At 37.4% G+C, this 27,344-nt stretch overlaps 1 protein-coding gene across 1 annotated transcript in view; it reads right to left on the reverse strand.

Annotated features, from left to right (window-relative positions):
- Positions 1-487: 487 nt before the first annotated feature.
- The window catches only part of LOC110446993 (PDZ and LIM domain protein 5-like), a 38,824-nt gene continuing 11,967 nt past the window's right edge, over positions 488-27,344 (reverse strand). Inside the window, exons 2-10 of the mRNA XM_021492357.1 lie at positions 25,106-25,254; positions 19,924-19,951; positions 16,554-16,726; positions 15,049-15,360; positions 8,049-8,356; positions 5,925-6,113; positions 5,243-5,371; positions 3,913-4,116; positions 488-3,408 (exon numbers count right to left, since the gene is read on the reverse strand). Coding sequence (XP_021348032.1) covers positions 3,290-3,408; positions 3,913-4,116; positions 5,243-5,371; positions 5,925-6,113; positions 8,049-8,356; positions 15,049-15,360; positions 16,554-16,726; positions 19,924-19,951; positions 25,106-25,254 — 1,611 coding nt within the window. The 3' untranslated portion in view covers positions 488-3,289. The remainder of the gene's footprint in view (positions 3,409-3,912; positions 4,117-5,242; positions 5,372-5,924; positions 6,114-8,048; positions 8,357-15,048; positions 15,361-16,553; positions 16,727-19,923; positions 19,952-25,105; positions 25,255-27,344) is intronic.

Genomic DNA, 27,344 nt, shown 5'->3' on the forward strand with positions numbered 1-27,344 from the left:
GCCAAAATATTGATAATTTTAAGTACTTTTCGTGTGGTCTTTTAATGATGACCGCCTCTGGGCGTTTCCGTGAAGGCAGGTTGCTTATACAGATGGGTGTTTGACAGCCATGGAGCATAGGTAATGTCCCGAAATAGCATTTGTCTGGCTACAAACAGATACTCGAGTAAGCTGGATTGATAGAAAAAACGACCCAGTCACCGCCTAGCACCAGATCATCTATAAACGCACCGCCGTGACACTGTCAAACACGGTCTTCCCATGTTCGTTTATTTAGGAAAATAGCTGTGAATGTATTTATCAAACAGAACAGGAAATCAACATCTGATAAATGTAAATAAAGAATCACCAGAAGCGCAGGAGCAATGGCAGAATTAATTATAAACAAAACAAACCTGTACAGTGTGTTTTAGCAATTAACAAAGTATTTGGGCAATCATTTAAAGCCTCCTTTTTCTTCACAAAAGTAAGAACACAAACGATTGAAACCACTCTTTAAAATATTTTATTACAAAGAAAGCACGTAGCAGTGTGTCCTCTAATAAAGAACAATCCCGGTCAACAGCTAGGTAGGTACAGACATATATGGTCTAAATATTCTCCTACACTAGAAATACACGCATAGGACAAACACTTAGTGGTAGAAAAATAAAACTTGACAAATGTGTTCTTACTTTTTAACCATTAGGTATACTCTAGTAAATCGATTAATGAAAAATGTATTTCAATATTACATCACGTTATTTATTATTTGGATATCGTTTATTTTTCCAAGTTTCCTGAATATTTTGTTTGCAAAAAAAGTGCGAGAAAATCAATGATGTTCAAATCTTTACTTGCATTTAGCGTAGTTTAACAATACAGTTTATATTTCAAATAAAACATATTCACAATATTTAAGCTATTTGATATTGCATACTATGAAACAACCATAATGGCATAATATTAAGTATTTTTACAAGTGTGGACAATTGGTATCAAAATATTACAACAGTTCCTTTTATAAAAAGCAGAATTTTTTTTTATTTCCTTATATCAAACGTAATCAAACTGGCCGGGAACAGACAAAGTCGCTATTGGGACGGTTTATGATTTGAACAAGAAAATGACCAACAAATGCACTAAGATATTATGAACAACAGGACACCCCAGCAAATCTGAGTTAATATATCTTCAAATTATATTCAATTAACAGCGTCTGATAATTAGCTTCATTTAATGAATGATGACGTAATCAACGTTACATTAAGGCACATTGATGTTTACGAGATTCGTTTCAGCTGTACCATACCTTTCTCTGGTGGAACCACGACATATTCACACCATGAGCACACTCGCTCAACGATATTGGACTAATGTTAAAACCTAACCACACACAAAGCAATATGTAATGAGCTAACATACAACTATCGGTCTATTTCTCCAACAAACATATCACTTGGAGTAATAAACAATAACTTACGTATTACATGTGTTAGATTATACAGTAAACAACTCCATCACTATCACCTGCTATACCAGGTCAAATGTACATCAGAATTCGTACACGTTTTACTACTTGAACACTCGTTCATAAAATAAAATTAATACATATCTTAATTTATTCACTAATATCAAGGATATAGAATATTTAAATGACACTTTAAACAACGCAATAAATAAATCTATGAAATATTGCACAGATCCAGAAATAATAATATATAATGTAAAGATGAATAAGAGTTAATTAAAACCGTATATATACATGTTCAATGTATTGAAGGAGAAGGGGACACGCGTACCTTTTAATACTAGAGCTAGTGTGAGTAGGGGCAACACGTGACTGGTCAGTAAGACGTGAGTCACTTAATCCATTAGTTATTGTGCTAATGTCGACACAGAGACGCATGGAAAAGAAAAGATCTTAAATGAAAGTATAAACACATTTCTTAAAACAGGTGAGAACAATAAATATGACATGACGCTCCCTAAATGATAAATAGCATTGTACGCTTTGTAAGGCAGTATACTATGTCAGTTTCCATAAAACTATACAATTTATACCTTAACATTATTATCAACAGTATTACACTGATAATGATTGGTGCATTTGTATTTCTTCAGCAATGCTGTAAGGCTACTTTTGTCAGTATTGCATAACAGTAAGTACATTGTGTACATCCCGGTACAAATTGTAACTACAAACTGTATATTCAAGGAACTTTACAACGTACATCGTAGTAACTATTTCTTTTTGTACATTCCAGAAAATACATATTGCATATCCTAGAATACATATTGTTTATTCCAGAAAATACTTAGTAATTATATGCGTGTATTGTATACATCATACTCTCTATATACACTGTATTAATATAACGCGATACCGTACATACCAGTAATTACATAGTGTACACATCAGTAGTTACACATTGTACATACCAGTAATTACATAGTGGACACATCGGTAATTACACATTGTACATACCAGTAATTATATAGTGTACACATCGGCAATTACACATTGTACATACCAGTAATTACATAGTGGACACATCGGTAATTACACATTGTACATACCAGTAATTACATAGTGTACACATAGGTTATTACACATTGTACATACCAGTAATTACATAGTGTACACATCGGTAATTACACATTGTACATACCAGTAATTATATAGTGTACACATCGGCAATTACACATTGTACATACCAGTAATTACATAGTGTACACATCGGTAATTACACATTGTACATACCAGTAACTATATATCAACAGTAATTGTATATTATACAAACGAGTTACTATATACTGCACATATCAGTAATAACATATTGCACATATCATTTATTACATACTGTACACTCAGGTTAATTAACTAAATATGTGTCGGGCGATAACGTTAATAAGATAATGTATACCTACTTATATTAGCTCACACACATTTTCGCGTATTTGCAACTAATTTAAATGACATGCTTTCTGACCTAGCGACACAGGTATTTATAACATTTTATATCAAGCGATCATAAATCAACGCTTTTAAATCAGCGTGAAAACCACTATAAAATGAATATCATGAAAATCACTAAGTTCTCAGTCGAGGATCGACAAACATTAATAGTGTCATGATGTCCTTCCTCATTTCATGATAAATAAATATATATTATGAATATATGTAACGCTTGCTTGGTTATCGCTAACACTCTTATCTAAACTTGGTAGCCCCACTTGTGGTCAACGTCATCGAAGTACGCGTTGTTGGCGGTGGCTCTGATGTCGGTTAATCTGTAAATCCTATTGATCAGAAATCTGTACTGGGCGTGTCCTCTGGAGGCGGAGGTATTGCCCGGCTCTGTGTGGTGATCATTAGTTTCCGGGGGCCTTGTTGCTGAACGGGTGGTTGATCAGGTTCTGGCTCCTCTGGAACACACAAGTTTATCACTGTTAGTATACCGAAACTGTGATCGTTAATAATTTAGAAAGTGTAATATAGATGGCATTTTTTGTAATAATCCGACCCCCTCCCCCCTCCAAACAAATAAATAAAATAAAACAAGTGAATATCGACATTTGCATCATTAAATATTGAACAAACATATATTATTCCTGTACAGGGAGGAAAGATACATCATTACGATGTGATCCTTTAAGGTGATCTCCTCTGATTAACAATTGGCTTTAATGTTTGCTATGCGTTCAGGTTCAGTATACGATGATGTTCACGGTCGAAATACCTTTTTTACAAATACAATAGCCATAACCAAAGCGTCTTTACATCTGTATATCAAATGTGGCACGTTTAGGACATTTAGAACTGTAAATGCAAATATGTAAAACATGTTTCAATATAGTGCATATACACTGAAAGCACAGCAGCACAGACACACAAGAGGTTTGGTGTTGGGACTTGGGCAGAGGGCATACCCGTTGGTGGAGGAGGAACAGCCATTGGTGGAGGGGCGTGCCCGTCGTCTCTCCCTATCGACATCTGAAGGGCCTTAAACGCACGGGATGGAATATGTCCCCCCATGTATCGTCGGTCGACCAGCTCATCGCCGCTCAGGGTATCGGGTAGACCATCATCGTACTCATCTAAGTCGTCGTCAGACTGGGTTGTGGGTTGAGATACTAGGGTAAGGTACAAGAAAGGGAAGGTCAATAACTGGTACAAACTTACAGGGGTTGGTGTTTGAAAACAGCTGCAGAACAAAAATGACATGCATGACGTTTTTGGACTTTTTTTAACATTTAAGTTTTAATGCATTGTACAAACATAACGTTAAGTTGTATTCGGCTTCCTCGAATTGGAGACAATGTGATTTTTCATTTTCTCAAAATAAGCTTTGTTGTATTGAACAAATGTTCTATTCTGCAGTATTAGTTTTTCTTTGGAAACCTACTGAGACTCGCCAAGTTCATAGTTTCGTGTCCTCGAATAAACAAACTTTGTCAAATGTTATGCTTAGAAATAGTAATTACCATGTGTCCATATTCGTACTAAACATTTTCATAACCAATATAAAGTCTATACTTATTTTCTATTCTGATTGATAGTTTTCAAGCATTGTATCAATTGTTATATTATACTATTAGGGAAATAGTTGACGAAAATCAATATATCTCGAATCAGAATCACATGGATACTGTATCAATTATCGTTAAACTGTCGTGTGAATAGTTATGGCGGTGATATTACGACTGCACTCTTTATTAATCATTTTGTGATCGTTTCAGAATGTCTTGGTTTAACAGGGACACGCTACACAACAACGCACAAATTTGCAAACATGAAAAAACAGCCACATGTCGTAATGGGGATCATTCAATCAATGGCCTATTTTCTACAGATTTTGTTTTTTTTCTTTTTCTTCTCTCATTTTCGTTTTCCATGCCTAACAATAAAATGTACTTTCACTTGGGAAGATAATTTGACACCCGGTGATACGCTTAATGTAGCACGATGTTGTTTATCCATATTTTTCAAATCGTCACTTTATAAAAAATTGCATGAAAGCGGCAAAACACACGCTTGATTGGAAAATTTAACAACGACTTTGGTAGTTTCTTTAATTTTTCTTGAAAAGAAATGGTCAATTACCTTTTATTACCTTAAATATAGGTGAGAAATATTTACTAAAAATAAACGAATTTTCTCTTCACACGAAATAATTTCTTTTAACATAGACTCAATATAAGTCAAATGGAAATGAAAGCAGGAACAAAAAGTTTCAGGGCGACCAAACAAACGACCTACCTTTCTGTGGCGGTAAAGGGTCGATTTCCGCCCAATTCTGAAGCACACGAAATGACGGGGACGGAATGTGCTTTCCCGTGTATCGTATCGATGTTTGGTCATACCTTCCAACGGGTTCTTCCTGGTCTTCTGCAAAACAACGGTTAGGAAAAATATAGATAAAAACATGTATGTAAAGATTCGATGGTCCGGAACGTCAATTCAGTGAACTAATTTATTTAAAATTGTTTAATTAAAGTGTAACACGTATACGCATTGTAAGACAATATCCACGAATTTAACAAAATATTCTAAAAAATATAATATGTTTTTTCGGCTTTGTTATCTCCCTTGAGTAGGTTGGTGTTTTATAGTCGAATTGTATATAGTTTTTGTTTATTGTATTTTTTTTAATATATTTAACGAGATAGTACCTTAACAGGCAATATAGCTATTAAAAACAGATTAATACCGATTAAACCCCTCCACTATTAATTATTTCATATCACATTAAAGTGCTGCTCCGACAAAATCATTAACTGATTTTAAAGTCCTGGTTAGAATACGGGATGATCTGGACGACGGGGGTCAAACTCGTGCAGACGAGCGCAACTTTATTCAAAAGCTTTTGAACGCTGTAGATCTCACTGCTGACCGACTCTGCCGCTATGTAACATGTCCTTCTCTAGCTTGTTCATTGTACCTTTATTTATGACTGTTTTGGGAGCAGCGACATCACCACTGTTTGTCATCTTGTTTAGACACTTGAATGCTTTAGATGGGATATCCTTCTTCCTGTCCCTCAGACCGCTGAATCTCATTTCGTCGTCCTCAGCATTGTGACGTAATAACGGGTCCTTCATGCCGCTACTACGCCGTTGAGGTTGCTTACCTATTGAAACAACATGAATATAAACATGTAGTAAAATCATTTATTTGTATCGTGCACGTGGATGAACACCATCGTAATAAGCAATGACATGACAGTTAGACGATTAACTTAGTAGATGATATTGAAATACAATTTTTGCATCAACGAAAATAAAACATTTTCATATCAAGGTAGAGATAACCTTATTTAAGTTTTCCATTAAGGCTTATAACAACTAAACATTTCGATACAATGTGTAATTATATTTCATGAGCACAATCTATACTGGATACAAAATTAACTTTGAAATATTTGTAATACAAAAAAAAACATATTTCAATCAATAAAACTTTAATAAGCAAACTAAATTCAACATCAATAGATAAGGTAGTTATTTTTTTCTTAAGGTAGGGAATCCCAATTACTCTTCAGTGTTTCTCCAAAGAAGATTTCAAAAATGTTAGCCATTTTTTTCTGACTTGGAGTTACTTGCCCTTTTATAATAGCATAGAGCTACGTACCAACGATATACATGTATATTTATCATAAAATCCCCTTTTATCAAAACACCTTTGCTAGTGAGATTTGACACCCGGAACTAACTGATTTAAAATGTTCCAACTTTCTCAAAGTACTCACAACCGACTATCGTTTTTGTATTAATATAGAGTGAATGACAAATATTTTACAGGAAAATGACTTTCCAATGACTGTATACAGAAGAAAAGTGATAGGAATCTCTACCTTCAGAACGACCATTGAGAACCATTTAACTTTATTTCCAAACAGCTTAATAACACGTATACATGAAAACATAATATACAGAAATATATGTTATACACAAAATATGTACAATTGATTATTAAAATATAAATGATGAAGCCATATATTTTACGTATATAGATATATGTATATGTTATTAAATGTTATATATATAGTATAAGCCATAAAAAGTGTGGTTATACGCCTTAATTTGGTGAAGTTAAACACAGTTGCTTCATATAGTTGACTTCAGGTTTTTTTATGTTGTTATGTATACACACGAAAAACAAAATACCGTTAGGTGTGTGGTACAGAAGCTGTAATGGTGTAAGGAAACAGTGGAATAGTTAAGATTAATGCAACTATCGCGAGGACATTTCATACTTTTTCCGAATACATTTTCCAGTGTCGGGTTCAAATAATCTAATTGCTATAATGCTTATCTTGATTGTTTCTGGTCGAATTAACACAGGTCTTGATTCAAGACACTTAAGTGTTTTTCTTAAACTATCCACCGTTTCCTCTTCAGGCTTATTGTTTGGGGTGTTACTGGGAGATAGACACACCCGTACATAACTGTATGCTTGCTGTCCTATGTTCTGGTATGAGCCATCCGCCGGTGAAAAAATATATGTATCAGAATCGATTCGCAGACGTATGTGTCGATCATTCATTGGCGTAATACAGCCAAACATCCAATGCTATTATTACTTATCGTTCTTAACTTCATATGAATTTATAGATTCCTGCAACTCCTTTTCAATTACAACATTTATTGGCTGTAATTTCTGACTGCAATGTCAAAAGTTCGTGAATAGTCACTGGTTCGCATGAAACAGGTACAGTACCGAATTATGATTGGGGATGTGCTTTAAATCAATAACAAAGGCAACAGCAATATTCGAGTGAGTCGGTATTGAAATATGAATTTTAACAAAAATTATGCAGAATATGCTTAAATAAAGATGAGTTGATATAGGTGTGGTAGAAAGGACGGCATGTAGTATCTCCCAACATGAAAGGCTTGAAGGAACACCACACTCAGACAGGAAAACATAGGCATTAAAACAAGGTAGCCAGGTGTGTGGATACAAGGTCGTGACTGAGGCATTGGTAAAAGGAAAAGCACGCCTGGTGGTTGTTGTGAGGGTCGAGAAAAGCAGAGAACAGAGTATAATGTATAACATTTCATACTCTCTTGTTCCTCCTCCTCCTTCTCCTCTGGCTGCCTCGGGTTCTGCCCCTCTGTCTCCGTCATCCACTGCAACACCTGAAATGATAGTCCATGCGCCCGTCGCGGAGCTACGAACATTGACGAAGGCGAAACAGGCGTGTCCGGGACTTCCGGATAATTCTTTTCGTTTTCGGTTTGTTGTATTAGGTCATATAAAGCTGGTGATATTGGTGTTGTTGGTGATTCAATCTTACCTTCGCTCTCACTCTCCTGGATCATTTTATAGACGGCAGATTTTTCTATGTCCTTCAGCGGCTGTTCTGAGTAACTGAAAAATAAAGTGAGAACGACATTAATTAGCGAAAAATGCACGTAATGAATCAAAATGTGCGTGAATCAATGATAAATGAATATGAGGAACGTTTGTCGAACATTTAATTATTATTCAAATGGTGAATGCAGTTAATGAAACAGCATGCAGGTTTAACCCGTATGACTCACAATGACCAATGATTATCAATGATAAGAATGCTTGATGGACTTAACACTAAGCTGTAATCAAATCGTTATATCTTATTTCTATTTAGTTTACGATCGTGCCATGCAAACGTAATATAATGCAATATGTTCACGAAATTGCATAATCCTGATAATAACATTTTAACATGCAACGAAACAATTTTGGAATTGTATTTTAATTAGATTTCAAAATATAACCTTTAACAGTTTAGTCGTCTCTGTATTTTTTAACATTGAGGATACAATGTTATAGGTATTTATTTACTGTGATATTTCAGAAATAAATAAACATCATTGACACCCTCTTTACATTTAACGTCATAAATCGTTACTACTGGTAATCCAAACTATGCTTTGGGCATTTGTATAAATAACATAGCTAGCCAGTTTTAACGAGGTTGGTGATGAATTCGTGTAATGTTGGAATTAACAGTATATCTGGATGTTCTGTAGTGCAAGTGAAGGGAGAGGTATCACGCGGCACCAGGTGATTATAAACATATGCATCGGTACGTACATTACATCAAAGTTATCCTACTAGTATATAGCAGTCTCCCGCAGCTACGGGGTACAGACAGCTATAGAACAGGCTCCCACGACTACGAGGTACAGACAGCTATAGAACAGGCCCCCACGACTACGAGGCACAGACAACAATAGAACAGGCTCCCACGACTACGAGGTACAGACAGCTATAGAACAGGCTCCAACGGCTACGGGGTACAGACGGCTATAGAACAGGCTCCCACGACTACGTGGTAAAGACAGCTATAGAACAGGCCCCCACGACTACGAGGAACAGACAGCTATAGAACAGGCTCCAACGACTACGAGGAACAGACAGCTATAGAACAGGCTCCAACGACTACGAGGAACAGACAGCTATAGAACAGGCTCCAACGACTACGAGGAACAGACAGCTATAGAACAAGCTCCCTCGACTACGAGGTACAGATAGCTATAGAACAGGCTCCCACGACTACGAGGGACAGACAGCTATAGAACAGGCCCCCACGACTACGAGGTACAGACAGCTATAGAACAAGCCCCCACGACTACGAGGTACAGACAGCTATAGAACAGGCTCCAACGGCTACGAGGTACAGACGGCTATAGAACAGGCTCCCACGACTACGAAATACAGACAGCTATAGAACAGACTCCCCCGACTACGAGGTACAGACAGCTATAGATCAGGCTCCCACGGCTACGAGGTACAGACAGCTATAGAACAGGCCCCCCACGACTAGGCCCCAGGTACAGACAGATATAGAACAAGCTCCTTCGACTACGAGGTACAGACAGCTATAGGACAGGCCCCCACGACTATGCCCCACGTACAGACAGATATAGAACAGGCTCCTTCGACTACGAGGTACAGACAGCCATAGAACAGGCTCCCACGACTACGAGGGACAGACAGCAATAGAACAGGCTCCCACAACTACGAGGTAAAGACGGCTATAGATCAGGCTCCCACGACTACGAGGCACAGACAGCTATAGAACAGGCTCCCACGACCACGAGGTACAGACAGCTATAGAACAGGCCCCCCACGACTATGCCCCACGTACAGACAGATATAGAACAAACTCCTTCGACTACGAGGTACAGACAGCTATATAACAGGCTCCCACGGCTACGAGGTACAGACAGCTATAGAACAGGCCCCCCACGACTATGCCCCACGTACAGACAGATATAGAACAAACTCCTTCGACTACGAGGTACAGACAGCCATAGAACAGGCTCCCACGACTACGAGGAACAGACAGCTATAGAACAAGCCCCCACGACTACGAAATACAGACAGCTATAGAACAGACTCCCCCGACTACGAGGTACAGACAGCTATAGATCAGGCTCCCACGGCTACGAGGTACAGACAGCAATAGAGCAGGCTCCCACGACTACGAGGTACAGACAGCCATAGAACAGGCTCCCACGACTACGAGGTACAGACAGCTGTAGATCAGGCTCCAACGACTACGAGGTACAGACGGCGATAGAACAGGCTCCCACGACTACGAAATACAGACAGGTATATAACAGACTCCCGCGACTACGAGGTACAGACAGCTATAGATCAGGCTCCCACGGCTACGAGGTACAGACAGCAATAGAACAGGCTCCCTCGACTACGAGGCACAGACGGCTATAGAACAGGCTCCTTCGACTACGAGGGACAGACAGCTATAGAACAGGCTCCCACGACTACGAAGTACAGACAGCTATAGAACAGGCTCCCTCGACTAGGCCCCACGTCCGGACAGCTATAGAACAGGCTCCCACGACTAGGCCCCACGTACGGACAACTATAGAACAGGCTCCCACGACTAGGCTCCACGTACAGAATATTTTTTCATTTGTTTGAACCTTTTTCATTTTATCATCCTTTAACCCTATTTAAACTAAACTATGGTTCTCCGAAGCTTGCGACTTACACGCTGTAAGTGAAGATGATGATTAGAGGAACAATGCAAGTGTAATTGCTTGTAGTTAATAAAGTGTGTCACCGTACCCTTCAGTGCATTAGTGTAATTAACTGATCAATAAAAAAAACCTGATAACTCATAACTCCAACATTCTTAATGAGCAAACATTAAACACCTACTAAAAACGCTAACATTCTAATCTATCAACATTTACCATGTGCTCAAAAGTCAAAACTCCTCGATTCTATATAATAACCACGTGCCCAAAACGCTAACATGCTCAAAACGCTAGGACTCTTAATTATGAATATATACCACGTGCTAAAAATGCTAGCATTCTTTAATATAAAAATAAATCACGTGCTAAAATCGCTAGGATTCTCAATTATCATCATAATCTCATGCTCAAGTCTTAATGCCAAATTAGTTTAAATTTTAAAAACCGCATTCATCTATTTATAAATCTCTGGATTCACTCTATAGTGACAGCAAGACATTATTTTAACGCGATTTCATTCGCACCAATTCCACATGCAAAATTAATGGAAAAAGTGCAACTTATAAATAGGTTCATTTTCGTTTTTAGTAAATGAGCAAAAAAAGTATAATGAAATGAGCGCGCAAGGAAAATATGGTACTTAAATAATTAAAACAAAATGATGTATCGATCATGGTGAATTGAACAGTTAATTTCCTTCACTAGAAATAAAGACATGTCTTGAACCTTAAATATGAAATCGATACAATTATCCTGTCAGGGGAAGGAGTGGCTGTGTTAGTAACAAACCAAAATTACTGACTTAAACTAATATTCCTGAATAAAATTGCAAACCGAGCATAAAACTGAAGAATGTTAGTTTTAAGGAAATAAAAACATTCTGTAAACATTATAAATAGGTTAGATGTCTATGTGAATGACAACACGCTGTCACGGGTTATTATGGGACAGAAGCTATCGCTATGTGTACTGCGCATGTACGTCTGGCCGTCCGTGACATATAACCGCCGTGACGTCATCATCCAGCATGGTATTCTTATGCATACTGTCTATTTGGGTTGCACTAAAGGACGGACATACACGGGTTCTCACCGAATGGTCTTTCTGGGCGGTATAGTGAAGTTAGATAGTTTTCTATGGGGTAAGTCAGGGCTTGGTATTGGTCGGTAATATTTGCTGAAAATAGAGACAACCTTAGCAGGTCAGGGTGGAACATCTTACAAATTCACATATGTCCAGTTTATCTTAAATAGTTCACTCTGAAATAAAGACACATGGATGTAAGTGATTATTAATTAAGTAAACCGGTCCATTGTATTTTTAAGAATGGCAGATTGATAATGCTACATTAGTTTCAGTTATGTAAGCGTATGAAATAAAAAAAAAACCACACGCTGTATTAGGGGTTAGCATGAGAAAAAAGATGAACAAGAAGAAGAAAAAGATACATTAGACAGTATGAATACCATAGAGAAATAACCAACCACACATCAAGTTAGTAGCGAGACTTCTCAGTAACCGAGGTAACCAACCACATAATAACAGTTAGTAAGTAGTAATAGTTAAATCAATAATAATTGCTACAGACTCATTTTAGCAGTAATTTCTAGCACATTTACTTAAATTGTGACTGTATTTTGTGAAATAGAACCTGTTTCGCAAACTGGCTGGTTAAGATTGTACAATTAAAATAAGTAGCCAAACAAGCCACCCAGTCACAACAGAATCTAACAACTCTGTCCGTGACGCATTATAACATTTTTTTAAGCAGATTTGTTTAGGTAGCCAATTTGGGTATTTTCAACAGACAATGCCTTTTATATTCTATTAATGTCTGTCATATTTATTAGAATATGATAAATGGTCCAGGTGGCAAAATTTATGTTAATTCTTTTCAGATGAAGTACCATCCACAACTCTGAAATGTGGTATGGTATGTTTGTGTTGGTAGATCTCTTATGATTGGCATAACGAAAAATCATATCGTTATTCTTCAAAAGTAATTCTGTTTAGAACTAAACAAAAAGGTCAGAAACAAACATAACGACTAGAAAATCTGAAAAAACCCACCGTAAATCTTAAATAAAGACGACACTTCAATAAATCAGATGGACGCGTATGGTTTCTCTATAAGCAGTACAATACTGTGCATAATGACTATACTGTTGTGTGGTATACTACGATATAAAGAACAAACCAGTGTAACAATAGTTAGTGTAACGATAGGTAGTGTAATAATAGATAGTGTAACAATAGGTAGTGTAACAATAGGTAGTATAACGATAGGTAGTGTATCAATAGATAGTGTAACGATAGGTAGTATAACAATAGATAGTGTAACGATAGGTAGTATAACAATAGAAAGTGTAACGATAGGTAGTGTATCAATAGGTACTATACCGATAGGTAGTGTATCAATAGATAGTGTAACGATAGGTAGTGTAACAATAGGTACTATACCGATAGGTAGTGTATCAATAGATAGTGTAACGATAGGTAGTGTATCAATAGATAGTGTAACGATAGGTAGTGTAACGATAGGTAGTGTAACAATAGGTAGTGTAACAATAGGTAGTGTAACGATAGGTAGTGTATCAATAGGTAGTGTAACGATAGGTAGTGTATCAATAGGTAGTGTAACGATAGGTAGTGTAACAATAGGTAGTGTATCAATAGGTAGTGTAACGATAGGTAGTGTAACAATAGGTAGTGTAACGATAGGTAGTGTAACAATATATAGTGTAACGATAGGTAGTATAACAATAGGTAGTGTAACAATAGATAGTGTAACAATAGATAGTGTAACCATAAGTAGTGTAATAATAAGTAGTGTAACAATAGGTAGTATAACGATAGGTAGGGTAATAATAGGTAGTGTAACGATAGGTAGTGTAACAATAGATAGTGTAACAATATATAGTGTAACAATAAGTAGTGTAACGATAGGTAGTGTAACGATAGGTAGGGTAACAATAGGTAGTATAACGATAGGTAGGGTATCAATAGGTAGTGTAACGATAGGTAGTGTAACAATAGGTAGTGTATCAATAGATAGTGTAACGATAGGTAGTGTAACAATAAGTAGTGTAACAATAAGTAGTGTAACAATAGGTAGTATAACGATAGGTAGGGTAACAATAGGTAGTGTAACGATATGTAGTGTACACTAGGTAGTGTAACGATAGATAGTGTAACGATATGTAGTGTAACAATAGATAGTGTAACAATAGATAGTGTAACCATAAGTAGTGTAATAATAAGTAGTGTAACAATAAGTAGCGTAACAATAGGTAGTGTAACACTTAGTAGTGTAACAATAAGTAGTGTAACACTATGTAGTGTAACCATAAGTAGTGTAACAATAGGTAGTGTAACAATAAGTAGTGTAACAATAGGGAGTGTAACAATAGATAGTGTAACGATAGGTAGTGTAACTATAGATAGTGTAACAATAGGTAGTGTAACAATAAGTAGTGTAACGATAGGTAGTGTAACAATAGGTAGTGTAACAATAGGTAGTGTAACGATAGGTAGTGTAACGATAGATAGTGTAACAATAGGTAGTGTAACGATAGGTAGTGTAACAATAGGTAGTGTAACAATAAGTAGTGTAACCATAAGTAGTGTACAATAATACGTTTTTCGTTTTAATGACTAATCTATAATGGAAACATAATTGTTCTCAAAAGAGAAATGCAATAACCTAGTAATATTATGTTTCAGTTAGGTCTTACACGACAAGCCACTATACACCTTCCTAACATATGTTTGCCCGTCTTAGCATAAGGACCCAAGAAACACATGTCGGGATGTCCTGTAAAGGATGGACTGGCAATCGATCATATAACAGTGTCATAACAGAGGTTTTCGCAAATGCGCCAAACCGTCAATGATAATTCAATTGAAATGGTCCATTGACAATATGACAAGACAAGATGAAGAAATGAATCGTAGAGACTAAAAATGACTGAAAGACAGATATATTTTCCCCAATGACAAATTATTTTTGGAAGTAGAATTTTATAAGATTTGTCAATCAGTAGCCAGTAAAATGACGTATATACTGACCCAGAGCTGCTCCTGACCGGCGGGGAGGGTGGCGTCCTGATGGGCGAGAAGCTGTTGTTGTTCTGTTGTTGGTATTGCGGTTGTTGTTGGTATTGCGGGTCTTGCTGATACTGTGGTTGTTGCTGAAATTGCGGCTGTTTGGGTTGAAACTGGTATTGGGCCGGGGGAGGAGGCGGGGGAGGCTGGTATTGCTGGGGACGCGACTGTGGCGGTGGTCTTCTTGGTTGAGGCGGTGTGTAGTCCTCTGGAGGCTCCTCATCATTCAGATTTGGTCCTCTGTAAGACTTTGGCATCACAGGAGGAGGGGGGCGACTGGAATAAAAAAAAAATGAGTCGCTTTAAATACAACGAGCAACTGTATATGAATGATACTTGATTAGTAGAAAACTGTTTTTAGTCTGTAATTAAGATATTGCAATATATGTCATAAACAAATGCGTGAGATAGTGTATTATCAAAGATCTTGTCATCATTTTTTTTAAATAATCTGGGCAGAAAAATTCCAATCGATTTATAGAAAAATAACAATGAAGTTCATAAATCAAGATTCTGTCGTACAAGGAACGAACCTTAATAGGGTCTACATGCAAAACCAATCTTTATCTCAGTGACCTGTGTTCTGTTTTGATAGAGTGTGGAATTAAAAAGTTGAATTTACCTATATACATATTGTTATATAGGTGAAGTCAGTGTTTCAGATTATTTGTATTGGTTGAGACATGTTTATGAATGCTGGTAAATTATCAGATTTCTCCATATTAATGTAATGTTTAGATATGAACATGTGTCAAAACAAAAGACAAATGTCGTAACACTGACACACTGTCAAACATGAAGTACATATTACATGTATCTACATAGCTAGTTATCTAGTGTTACACTTTATAACAAATGTACCCCTCATCTGTTGGTCGTAATAGTGCCCCTGTCTTTATTATGTAATCGGAGAGAGGAAACATACATGCCTATTAGGTGTAACGAGAAGTATGGCTATAAGTACATACTAACTCACGCTATAGGTAACACCCATCCTCGGGTGAGTGGTTCACCAATATACAATACTCATAATCATGGGTCTTGTTTGATATCAATATAGTCACAAGATACAATGAAGACTATTTGTTTGTTATTTAAGTAAGAAAACATGACTAGGTTCCATAGCCCGGATAATCAGCATCGTCTATCAGTGAACTGTTCTTCGCAGAATGCATCATATTAACATAGCGCATAGGTAAACCCAGTGAGAATTGATAGTTACACTATACGTTACATTATATGAGTTTTTTAAGAGGTACATCCCTTATAAAACTTCCGATTAACATGATCCAATGATTTTCCCGACTGTTATAACAACATGCATTCTAGTAAGACTTTGATTACTTAATCGGGTCATCATTAACATTGAAAAAGAAGATATTTTAAAATTTCTAAAAACACAAAGTATTGTGTCTCGTTGAATAGAATATATGTCTCCTATTGTTGTATATTTAATGATGAATTCTTACTTTCTCTTGTTTTTGAACTCCTTCAGATCGATGCCCCCTGTTATGTAGGCAAACGGCTTAGCATTCCCGTCCTTTTTCATCATCTGATTAAGTACTGCATCCGGTACGCACCTCTCTCTTCCCATTCCGGGGGGCACGGGACTGCCGTCCCCGGGGGTGCGTTCGTCACGCGCCTGAAACATCCACAACGCACAATGTATCAAATAGTGCTTCAGCGATGCTCACAGACACATCTTAGATGACGGTACAATGGACAAAAAAACGAAAAATCAGCTGGAAATATGCATACTATACAAGTAGAAAGAGGCTGTTTTGCAACAATGCCAAAAGTTTGCTGGTGTTGATGGATAGTGTAGCATTCCCGTCGCAAATAAACTTTCTCCTGCTGAGAATCACTTCAGAATGTCTTATACTTAAGTTTATCAAATTAGATGTGTGTTCAAAATCATAAGGTTTTCCCTATACGACCTGTGTGAAGGTGGAGTACCCCTAAATCGCGTCACAACTCTGTCTAAAATCGACAACAAGTGCTATATATATCAGAGTGTTGTTCTATTTATGAAGACTAATTATATTTATCAAACAATTAGGTTGAACTGAATTCCAGTAGAGTCGACAAAGGTGCAGGCGTAAGAGGTTTTAATGTTCACTACGCATGACTAATGAGATGAAACACGCAATAACAACAAAGCACCAGTGACCATAGACAATAGGGCTTTATAACCTTACTTACACCCACCATTTGTTCACTTTACTCGTCCACTTACTATGAATATAGAATTAAAAGTTTTCCTTTAAAGAATATGTTTTTTGGCAAATATTGTGATTATTAAATTGGTGAATTATGAGTTTTATTACAGCTTTGTCACTGTAACGTATGTTCTTTATTGTGGTACTATTTCTGTCTATATCACCATTCCGTTTACCGGATTGTTTTACCACATGACACATTCAGGTCGACCTGTTCCGCCTTGATAATTGTACACCGCCGTTATATCTCTATTACCACTTTATTATATCATTTGATATATACAGAGGGAATACATGAAATCTAAAAATAAGTTTTAAACAAAACGAGAATGTATAAGGTGTTGGGGAGGGCGTTGGAACAGCATGCTAATGAGGTGCGTGAGAAGACATATAGACATGTAAAGCATCTACTTTTTAAGCATTGGTTGTGATTCATAAGGAAAATTGATTATGTTTTAAGTATGAGAGAAAAAACAAATGAGCAAGCTACCCTCTGTACCAACCTCTAGGCTAATTATTCGCTCTGATGCGACTGACTGTATATTATTATGGTCGTCATGGCAACAGTCTATCTTGTCTGCACCAGACAGATGCATTGTACATACCTTACCTGACTACGAGAATATCTCGGCCTATTTCTAACGTATACACGTGCCTGCTTACTGCACAGCTGTATCCTGCACGGTTTCATGGCATAAATACGGTACCCCTACCCATTAAGTATAGTAATGTACCGATCAATTACTAGTTTGGCACTCTCAGTAATAATTTCCATATTTTGTTTGTAATTTCTAAAAGCGTCCATCATGCTACAAATCGTATTTTTCTCAAATATAATAAACTCAATTCAATTCTATAACCTAAAGTTATTAAAAAAAACAACTTTCGAATTAACTTTCTTTACTTGGTGCTTAATTTTGAAAATTAAACATAACCTTAAATGTGTATTTCTAAGCATGTTATAGCAGTTGCATTTAAATTATAGGATAGTAGCCGATTTAACAACAAAATCAATCGGATGTAAAAAGAATTATAGACTTTCTCACCTTGTAGGCTGGCCTTTTGGTTGGAACATATCNGGAGGAGGTGGCACTCCAGGAGGCGAGGGGGCCATTTGGTCCCCATAGAGTTGTCTTGGTTGATAGGGGTTTTCATCCCACGGTTGTGGTGATGTTACGCCGTACATATCCGAGTGATGTTGTCTGGAGGGTTCTGAAGAGTTATTCAGTGTAGGAGACTTGTAACTCCTCCCTGGATCCGAAATGTCAGACGATAATCCACTATCTACATTATGTTTTGGGGCAGGCTTAGTGCTGTTAATAAATTCGTTATAATAATTAGGAAACTTCTCAAAAGGTGACAAAATATCCTCAATGCTGTTAATCCCTGTGCCACCGGATTTTACCGAAGATGGTGACGTAGGCTCTCCATAAGATGTCGGACCGGAAGTTCCGGTTTGTTCATTTGTCACATGGCTATTTGTCGGGGATGATGTAGAAGACACTGTAGCGGAGAATACTTGCGATTTTGGAAACGAGCCAGAAGATGTCTGTCTTTGATATGACACCGGAGAGTTGACGACTTCCCGATCACTACCGAATGACCCTTGTCTCTGGAAGCCCCTTGGAGTCGAGTTATCCGCAGTTATTCCAGCACCCTGGGATACCTGTCTACGAGGGGGTCCCGTGTAGCCTCTATCCAACAGTGGGCTCTGTGGCGTTGAACTGTAAGATGGTTGTCTTTGATATTCCGATGATTGTTGCCTATGGTAACCAGCACTTTGTGTTAACTCTGCTGGTTGATGCTGGTAGGAGGGGTAATCCTGCCCGGCTGATTGTTCATAAGTATTATGTCTGTCAGCTTCCCTTGAAGGTTGTCTTTGAAAAGGTGAATAGGAAGTAGAATTGCCGTATGACCTATTTGGAGTAGTGGGAGTATCATCACTATGAGAATACATAGCTGATGATTCATATGATGGGGAATACATGTTCCCGTTTTGATTGTAAGCACTCTGTTTGTTGGGCGACCCAGATGAATACTGTCGTTGGTAGGCTGGCGAACTTGACGAAACTCCCCTTCTGTCTTCAATACTACTTTCATATGATGGAGGTGCTATCCCCGGCCCGGGCCCGTAACTAAAAGATGCCGGAGATGGTTTGTTGGAAGACGATGATGAGCTGGCTGGCTGGGTGCCAGACGAGAGGGGGGAATCAAACGTGTTAGGACTCGGTCCGTATGACGATGTCTGGTACCCGCTACTGTCACTTCCACTCCGATTGTGTGACGTGGGCATGTTGCCCCCACTTGGTCGGTATGGTGTGGGTTTAGGCATAGTATAGCTCCCCACGCCGTACGGAGCGCTGTTTTTGCGCCCATACTGCTGGGGATCGTACTGATGGTCCCTAGGTGTGCTGTGCATTCCATGGCCACTGACACCTGACATGCTTGCATGCCTGGGTAGAGAGGTAAAGTACCTAGCGTTGTCAAAGGATTCATCGTCCGTTAGGAAATTTCGGTAATTTGGAAAACCTTCGGAAACAGGTGAGAAACTTCGGAAAGAGGTGGGACTAGTAGGGGCTGTGAAACTCACTGCCGTCTTAGACATTGGTGTCGGACTTACCGGCGCGCTGGCAGCCACAGTTCTACACCTGTACAACAGAACAGAACGACAGGTAAGTTTACAGGTGAAAATATACAAACAACACAGAACATCACTAGGAACACATCATTTGATATAAACAGAAAACGCAAAACAGTACCTGACAACCTTGCCTAACAACAAACAGAAAGTATACCTACACGTTCCTCAGTCCTATATTTGAAAGCAAATGTACAATTACATGTACCTACTGACTTTGAATTTGATTAATGGTAATTTTGTTTTTTTCTTCAAAAAGCGAATATCTTTTCGTTGATATTTGTAAATAATATATGATGGGTAATACTTTTGCTATAGTTTGGTTTCGGATCAGCTGTTTTTGTAACCTAGAGGATGATAAACACAAACATGTGGAAGCACTGATGAGAAGTCCTCCGAATGACAAACAGATGTTTTGGGTCTGTATTGAGTCCCAAGGGTATCTGTTTGGGATGTACATCGAGCCCTGTGTAATGCCATACCAACATTCTAGCCTTCCCCTTACAACAGTGATGGCACAGCTGTTGGTGCTGTACCAATGTGCAGGGCATGCTATTTTAGTGAGTTTATCATTTTCATATGAGCAGTTATTATATCTTGATTATATTATGCATTTTGTTATTGCGTATTTATTATTTGTTCTAACATTGTATTTCAATAAGTACAATACAGATGATCATATTACTTAATTGTTCATACGCTTCTAAACTCTTGTTTAAAGTGCATTTTGTAACGAAACTTATCCAATCAAACAAATTTGATTGATGAATCTGAAAACCCGGTTCTGTTAAACTGTAAAAAAAAGGCACGTTCAAATGATCATGTTTACATTTTACAGTTTTGTGTGTTTCAAATCATGGTGATTTTTCTTTCATTGAGAAATTCTTTTAATTAAATGTTTAAACAAATATTCACAAGATCTGTCTAATTCGTGAATATTTCTACACGCTAATTCATGTGTAACTTATAATCTTGAAAAATACCAATGACAACTCTCTTTTTCTTTTGATGCACCACTTGTAGTTCAGTATTAACTGTCTTAACCACGTCTACTTCAACGTAACCTGTCTTATCCACGTGATTTTCAACATAAGCTGTCTTAACCACATCTACAACAGCGTGGCAAGTCTTAACTACGTCTTCTTTAACGTAACTTGTCTTATCCACGTGAGATTCAACATAACCTGTCTTAACCACATCTACAACAGCGTGACAAGTCTTAACTACGTCTACTTCAACGTAACCTGTATTATCCGAATGAGATTCAACATAACCTGTCTTAACCACATCTACAACAGCGTGACAAGTCTTAACTACGTCTACTTAAACAGAACCTATCTTAACCACGCCAACTTAAGCGTAATATATCTGAACCACGCCAACTTAAGCGTAATCTATCTTAACCACGCCAACTTAGGCGTAATCTATCTTAACCACGCCAACTTAAGCGTAATCTATCTTAACCACGCCAACTTAAGCGTAATCTATCTTAACCACGCCAACTTAAGCGTAATCTATCTTAACCACGCCAACTTAAGCGTAATCTATCTTAACCACGCCAACTTAAGCGTAATCTATCTTAACCACGCCAACTTAAGCGTAATCTATCTTAACCACGCCAACTTAAGCGTAATCTATCTTAACCACGCCAACTTAAGCGTAATCTATCTTAACCACGCCAACTTAAGCGTAATCTATCTTAACCACGCCAACTTAAGCGTAATCTATCTTAACCACGCCAACTTAAGCGTAATCTATCTTAACCACGCCAACTTAAGCGTAATCTATCTTAACCACGCCAACTTAAGCGTAATCTATCTTAACCGCGACAGCTTTCGCGTAACTTGTCCACCATACCGTCACCTGCACAATCCCATCTACTACCTTGGAACATGTCTTAACCACGTCAGTTACTGTGTATCCTATCTTAACCAAGTCTTCTTCAACGTGATATTTCTAACCATGTCAGCTACAGCTTAACCTGTCTTCATCACGTCTTGTACCCAGTAACATGTCTTAACCACGTCAGTTACTGTGTATCCTATCTTAACCATGTCTTCTTCAACGTGACATTTCTAACCATGTCAGCTACAGCTTAACCTGTCTCCGTCACGTCTTGTACCCAGTAACATGTCTTAACCGTGATACATGTACTACAATGTAACCTGTATCTTCTACCACAGCGTTACTTGTCTTGACCACGTTTATAACACGGTAACTGAACCCTTAGTCACTCGTTTAACTGACTACAGGGGTAAATTTACAAGATGTTACCCAAACTATGGTACTAATATGACAATTTATATCGGCCATACATTAATATATATACATAGATACTCGCTCAGTCGAATATTTTAAGGTACATAAAAAGAAAAGATCATTTCTTTAATGGTTACAATGTCGAGACAAACATTCGAAATATGATATATTATGTCAGCTTTTAAAACGAAAAACATCTCGTGTGAAAAGATGAAGAATTGTAAAAAAAACTTTGATATTAATCGTACACTTCAAAAACATATAGCAACTTATCTTATCAGTAAACGGCTCAGGAAACTTCAACACTATAACTTATATTGAATGTATCTGGTTTACATCAGCCAGAAGTAAGGTTTGTGTGTAAGGATCAAGACCTAGAGTCATTGACACACATAATAAAGTTGATAATATTTCATGTAAAAATGATAACATATCGTTATTAAGACTTCGATATGTAAATTTAAACTGAACAAATGGTTCTGTAATAGTATGGCTAGAGTGGCAGTAAGCCGTGATGTCGAGGTAGAATACCAGTGTTGCTAGAGTGGCAGTAAGCTGTGGGTTGAAGTAGAATATCGGTATGGCGAGGGTGGCAGTAAGCTGTGGGGTTAAAGTAGAATATCAGTATGGCTAATGTGGCAGTAAGCTTGGGGGTGTCGAAGTAGAATACCAGTATGGCTAGAGTGGCAGTAAGCTGTGGGGTTGAAGTAGAATATTAGTATGACGAGAGTGGCAGTAAGCTGCGGGTTGAAGTAGAATATCAGTATGACTAGAGTGGCAGTAAGCTGTGGGGTTGAAGTAGAATATCAGTATGACGAGAGTGGCAGTAAGCTGTGGGGTTGAAGTAGAATATCAGTATGGCTAGAGTGGCAGTAAGCTGTGTGGTTGAGGTATAATATCAGTATGGCTAGAGTGGCAGTAAGCTGTGGGGTTGAAGGAGAATATCAGTATGGCTAAAGTGGCAGTAAGCTGTGGGGTTGAGGTAGAATATCAGTACGGCTAGAGTAGCAGTAAGCCGCGATGTCGAGGTAGAATACCAGTATAGCTAGAGTGACAGTAAGCTGTGGGGTTGAGGTAGAATATCAGTACGGCTAGAGTAGCAGTAAGCCGTGATGTCGAGGTAGAATACCAGTGTTGCTAGAGTGGCAGTAAGCTGTGGGTTGAAGTTGAATAGCAGTATAGCTAGAGTGACAGTAAGCTGTTGGGTTGAGGTAGAATATCAGTACGGCTAGAGTAGCAGTAAGCCGTGATGTCGAGGTAGAATACCAGTGTTGCTAGAGTGGCAGTAAGCTGTGGGTTGAAGTAGAATATCAGTAAGGCTAGAGCAGCAGTAAGCCGTGATGTCCAGGTAGAATACCAGTATTGCTAGAGTGGCAGTAAGCTGTGGGGTTGAAGTAGAATAACAGTATGGCTAGAGTGGCAGTAAGCTGTGTGGTTGAGGTATAATATCAGTATGGCTAGAGTGGCAGTAAGCTGTGGGTTGAAGTAGAATATCAGTAAGGCTAGAGTAGCAGTAAGCCGTGATGTCTAGGTAGAATACCAGTATTGCTAGAGTGGCAGTAAGCTGTGGGGTTGAAGTAGAATACCAGAATTACTAGAGTGGCAGTAAGCTGTGGGGTTGAAGTAGAATACCAGTATTGCTAGAGTGGCAGTAAGCTGTGGGTTGAAGTTGAATAGCAGTATAGCTAGAGTGACAGTAAGCTGTGGGGTTGAGGTAGAATATCAGTACGGCTAGAGTAGCAGTAAGCCGTGATGTCGAGGTAGAATACCAGTATAGCTAGAGTGACAGTAAGCTGTGGGGTTGAAGTAGAATATCAGTACGGCTAGAGTGGCAGTAAGCTGTAATTAGAATAGCAGTAAGTACAACAAAACAGCAATACAGTTATCAAGAAAAAAAGAGGAATGGGACAAACATTTTGGTTTAAAAGAATGTACACTTAAAAAACATGGCAAAAAGGATAAACATTTTTCATAAAAATGTGAGATACAACTACAAAGAAACCAACATATAGAATACGGAAGACAAAGGGGAAATGAAAATACGGAAGACAAAGGGGAAATGACACAACATCAAATCTGTAGGAATCAAAGAAGAAAGAAAAATGACATGAACATTACATTGAAAACAATGTAAAAGCGATAACAGAGTAAAGGATAAGGGATAAGGAGGAAGAAGAAAATGTATTAATAATACTGAAAACATAGGGGAAAGACAACAGCTTCAAAGAATACGGAAAACAAAGGGCAAAAATAAACATTCTATATGATACGGAAAACAAAGGGCAAACATAAACATTCTATATGATACGGAAAACAAAGGGCAAACATAAACATTGTATATTATATGGAACACTATCGAATAGGGAAACGATATAAACAGTGTTAAAAACATCGGGAATACATGGGAATGGGAATACAATACAATAAATATGAACAAATCAGTAAGAGAGGGCAAAATATAGAACTTGCAAAAAGGGAAAATGACAACATCATAAGGCATATGTGAAACAAGGAAAATGACAACAGCATAAGGCATATGTGAAACGAAGGAAAACGAACACAACATGAAGAATATGAAGTCATGGGAAGACGGGAAAATAAAAAAAAACGACATGAAAAAATTAAAACAAGAGAAAAGGAAAACAACATGAAAAACACTGGAAACAATTAAAAAGGAAAACAACTTATAGAATAAGGAAAACAAGGGGAAAGGAACACAATATGAAAAATATGGAAAACGAAGAAAAGGGGATAACAACATAAATAAACAGCTCAGTATAAGTGTATTAACGTTAGAAAATAATTTTACCGTTGTGAAGGTCAGTGGGTCAAACGTTACAACGACTGTTACACTCTTCAAAGCATTAGTATTAACATTTTAATTAAGAATATCTCGTTTACTTACTTTTTGATGGTCAGTTGTAGAAGGTTGCCGGCGTTGAGAAGGATCGTTTGTCCCTCAGAGTGGTTCACATTTGTGACGTCACGGTTGTTGATCTTGAGAATAATGTCGCCAATACACAGACTGTGACCGGACACACTTCCGGGATTTACCTGATCCAAAATACAAACGTCTAAATGTCAAAATCACAGCATTACAATCACAGAAAAGTTTCACACATTACATTCATATATGGTAAGTTCTAATACTAACTTGAAAAGCAAGTACGCTTACACCATACAAAGTGTACAATGAAGCAGGCAGCATGACACCAACGCTATAAACCTATTTCAAAATATTTAAAATATTTCTTATTTTGAATTGTAGACAAAATATGTATATTCAAATAGAAAAAAAACACAAATTCTTGGCGACACATAAGGTAATAAATTATCAGTGAAATATGTGTAATTATAAGCTTACCTAATCAACCCTTTAAAAGGACACGACAGTTTTACTGTGTCGTTATGTCGGGTAACAATAAATAATGACTGAAAGTTTAACTCAACTGTCGAATTTTATTATAAAATTGCTGTTTAACAAGGGATTAAATGACATCACAAGTACTTATTGTTAGAGAACAATACGTGACTTCTTTTTACCACCCGCAAGTATATTTAAAGTACATTCATAACGTGGAGGCCGGCAGAATGAGTCAGTGTTGTATAGGACACAATGCCATAGTGTCCACTTCACTAAGATCGATGTTAGTAGATACATTGTCCTCAGTTAACAATGTTAGGTGACTGTGTTACTTAACTAGTGAACACCACGTGCTGACCTAGGAAGTTGTGTTTCTTGTGTAGCGACCCTCAGAGTGCCGTAAAACTGTTCAACCTCGGAAACTGATAGCAATCAAATATGTAGACTATTTAACGTTTAGCTAGTGTGTAGAAAAATGTCATTCATTAAAACGCACATCAAAAGAACAATTTGTCATGCACTGTGCAGCTTAGTAATAGTAGTGCGCACCCTTACAATACGTAGAATATCACGTTTTACTCAAGCTCTGACACATATGCTATTTTTTCGTATTTGTTTTGTTTTATTAGGGATTATAACATTGAATTTTTTGGATCAATATCCTCTGATAACGGGTTCATATACTTGTTCTAATTTGAGTGCCTACCAGAAGTTATTTAAAGGTTTTTATTCATCATAGTGTTGGGGAGTTTTTCCAGGTATTGGGAGTATTTCCGAATTGTCAGTGCCGGTGTTTTAGAACATCAATTTTATATTAATCCACATTCAGAAGAAGAAAAAAACTTGGATGACAAATATATATATTAAAACAGAAACAGATTGACAGATAACAAACACAGGAAGGCTATTGAACCATTGTTTTTTTGTTTTAGTTTGAATAGTACTCGTAGTATAATATTTGATATGTTCATTCAGTGGTGTGAGTCACACATACAGTGTAATAGAAATAGTTATCGACAGTCCAATAAATAAAAAATATAAAAAAACCAGTAGTGATGCCAGTCAGTGAGTTTTATTTGGAAAGATTATATAACCTATTTCTTCTAACTTCCCAATTACACGTGATGTTAGTATTGTAAGGCGCGAGATATATTTAAGGAATGTGGTGAATCAACACTGAGGTATGTAAAACGGCTGCTGAAGCAGGACTTCCCTCCCACACTCAATGGTGACGTCAAAGGTATTAAGGGGAATTCCTCCGATGTAGACTCATACAAACAACAGTGCATCGCTTAACGAGGTCATTAGCTCCTTGACCTGTTTATGGTTGATTCCACGCGTTGACTTTTGTTTACATATAACCTCTGATCGCTTTTAAGCGTATTAATTGATCTGCATATACTTTGGTGTTATCACTCTTGGCATATTACAATCCTCCTTTTACAAGGAAAGGTGCACCGATTAGTCTGAGTACGAGTAGCTATAACATCAAACATGGGTGTTTCTCCTTATAACAGTGAATTATAGGAAATTAGAAATATATGAGATCGTATATCAGTGCTTTGTGGTGAAAACTGTTAGCTGTCACCGTGTAATGATAATTTTGTTGTAGATGTATCATATTTCACATTGTTGTTTTCGTGGTGTTTTATGTTTTTTTCTAATGTCTTCTTGTTTCCTGTTTTCTTTCATCGATTTGAAATCCGAGTATCACCTAGTGTAATAACACTTTTTAACATATCTTTCATTAATCGAAGAAGTGTTATTTATTTATAAAAAA

Source organism: Mizuhopecten yessoensis, unplaced genomic scaffold (assembly GCF_002113885.1).
Source record: "Mizuhopecten yessoensis strain PY_sf001 unplaced genomic scaffold, ASM211388v2 scaffold3101, whole genome shotgun sequence".
NCBI classification, from domain to species: domain Eukaryota; kingdom Metazoa; phylum Mollusca; class Bivalvia; order Pectinida; family Pectinidae; genus Mizuhopecten; species Mizuhopecten yessoensis.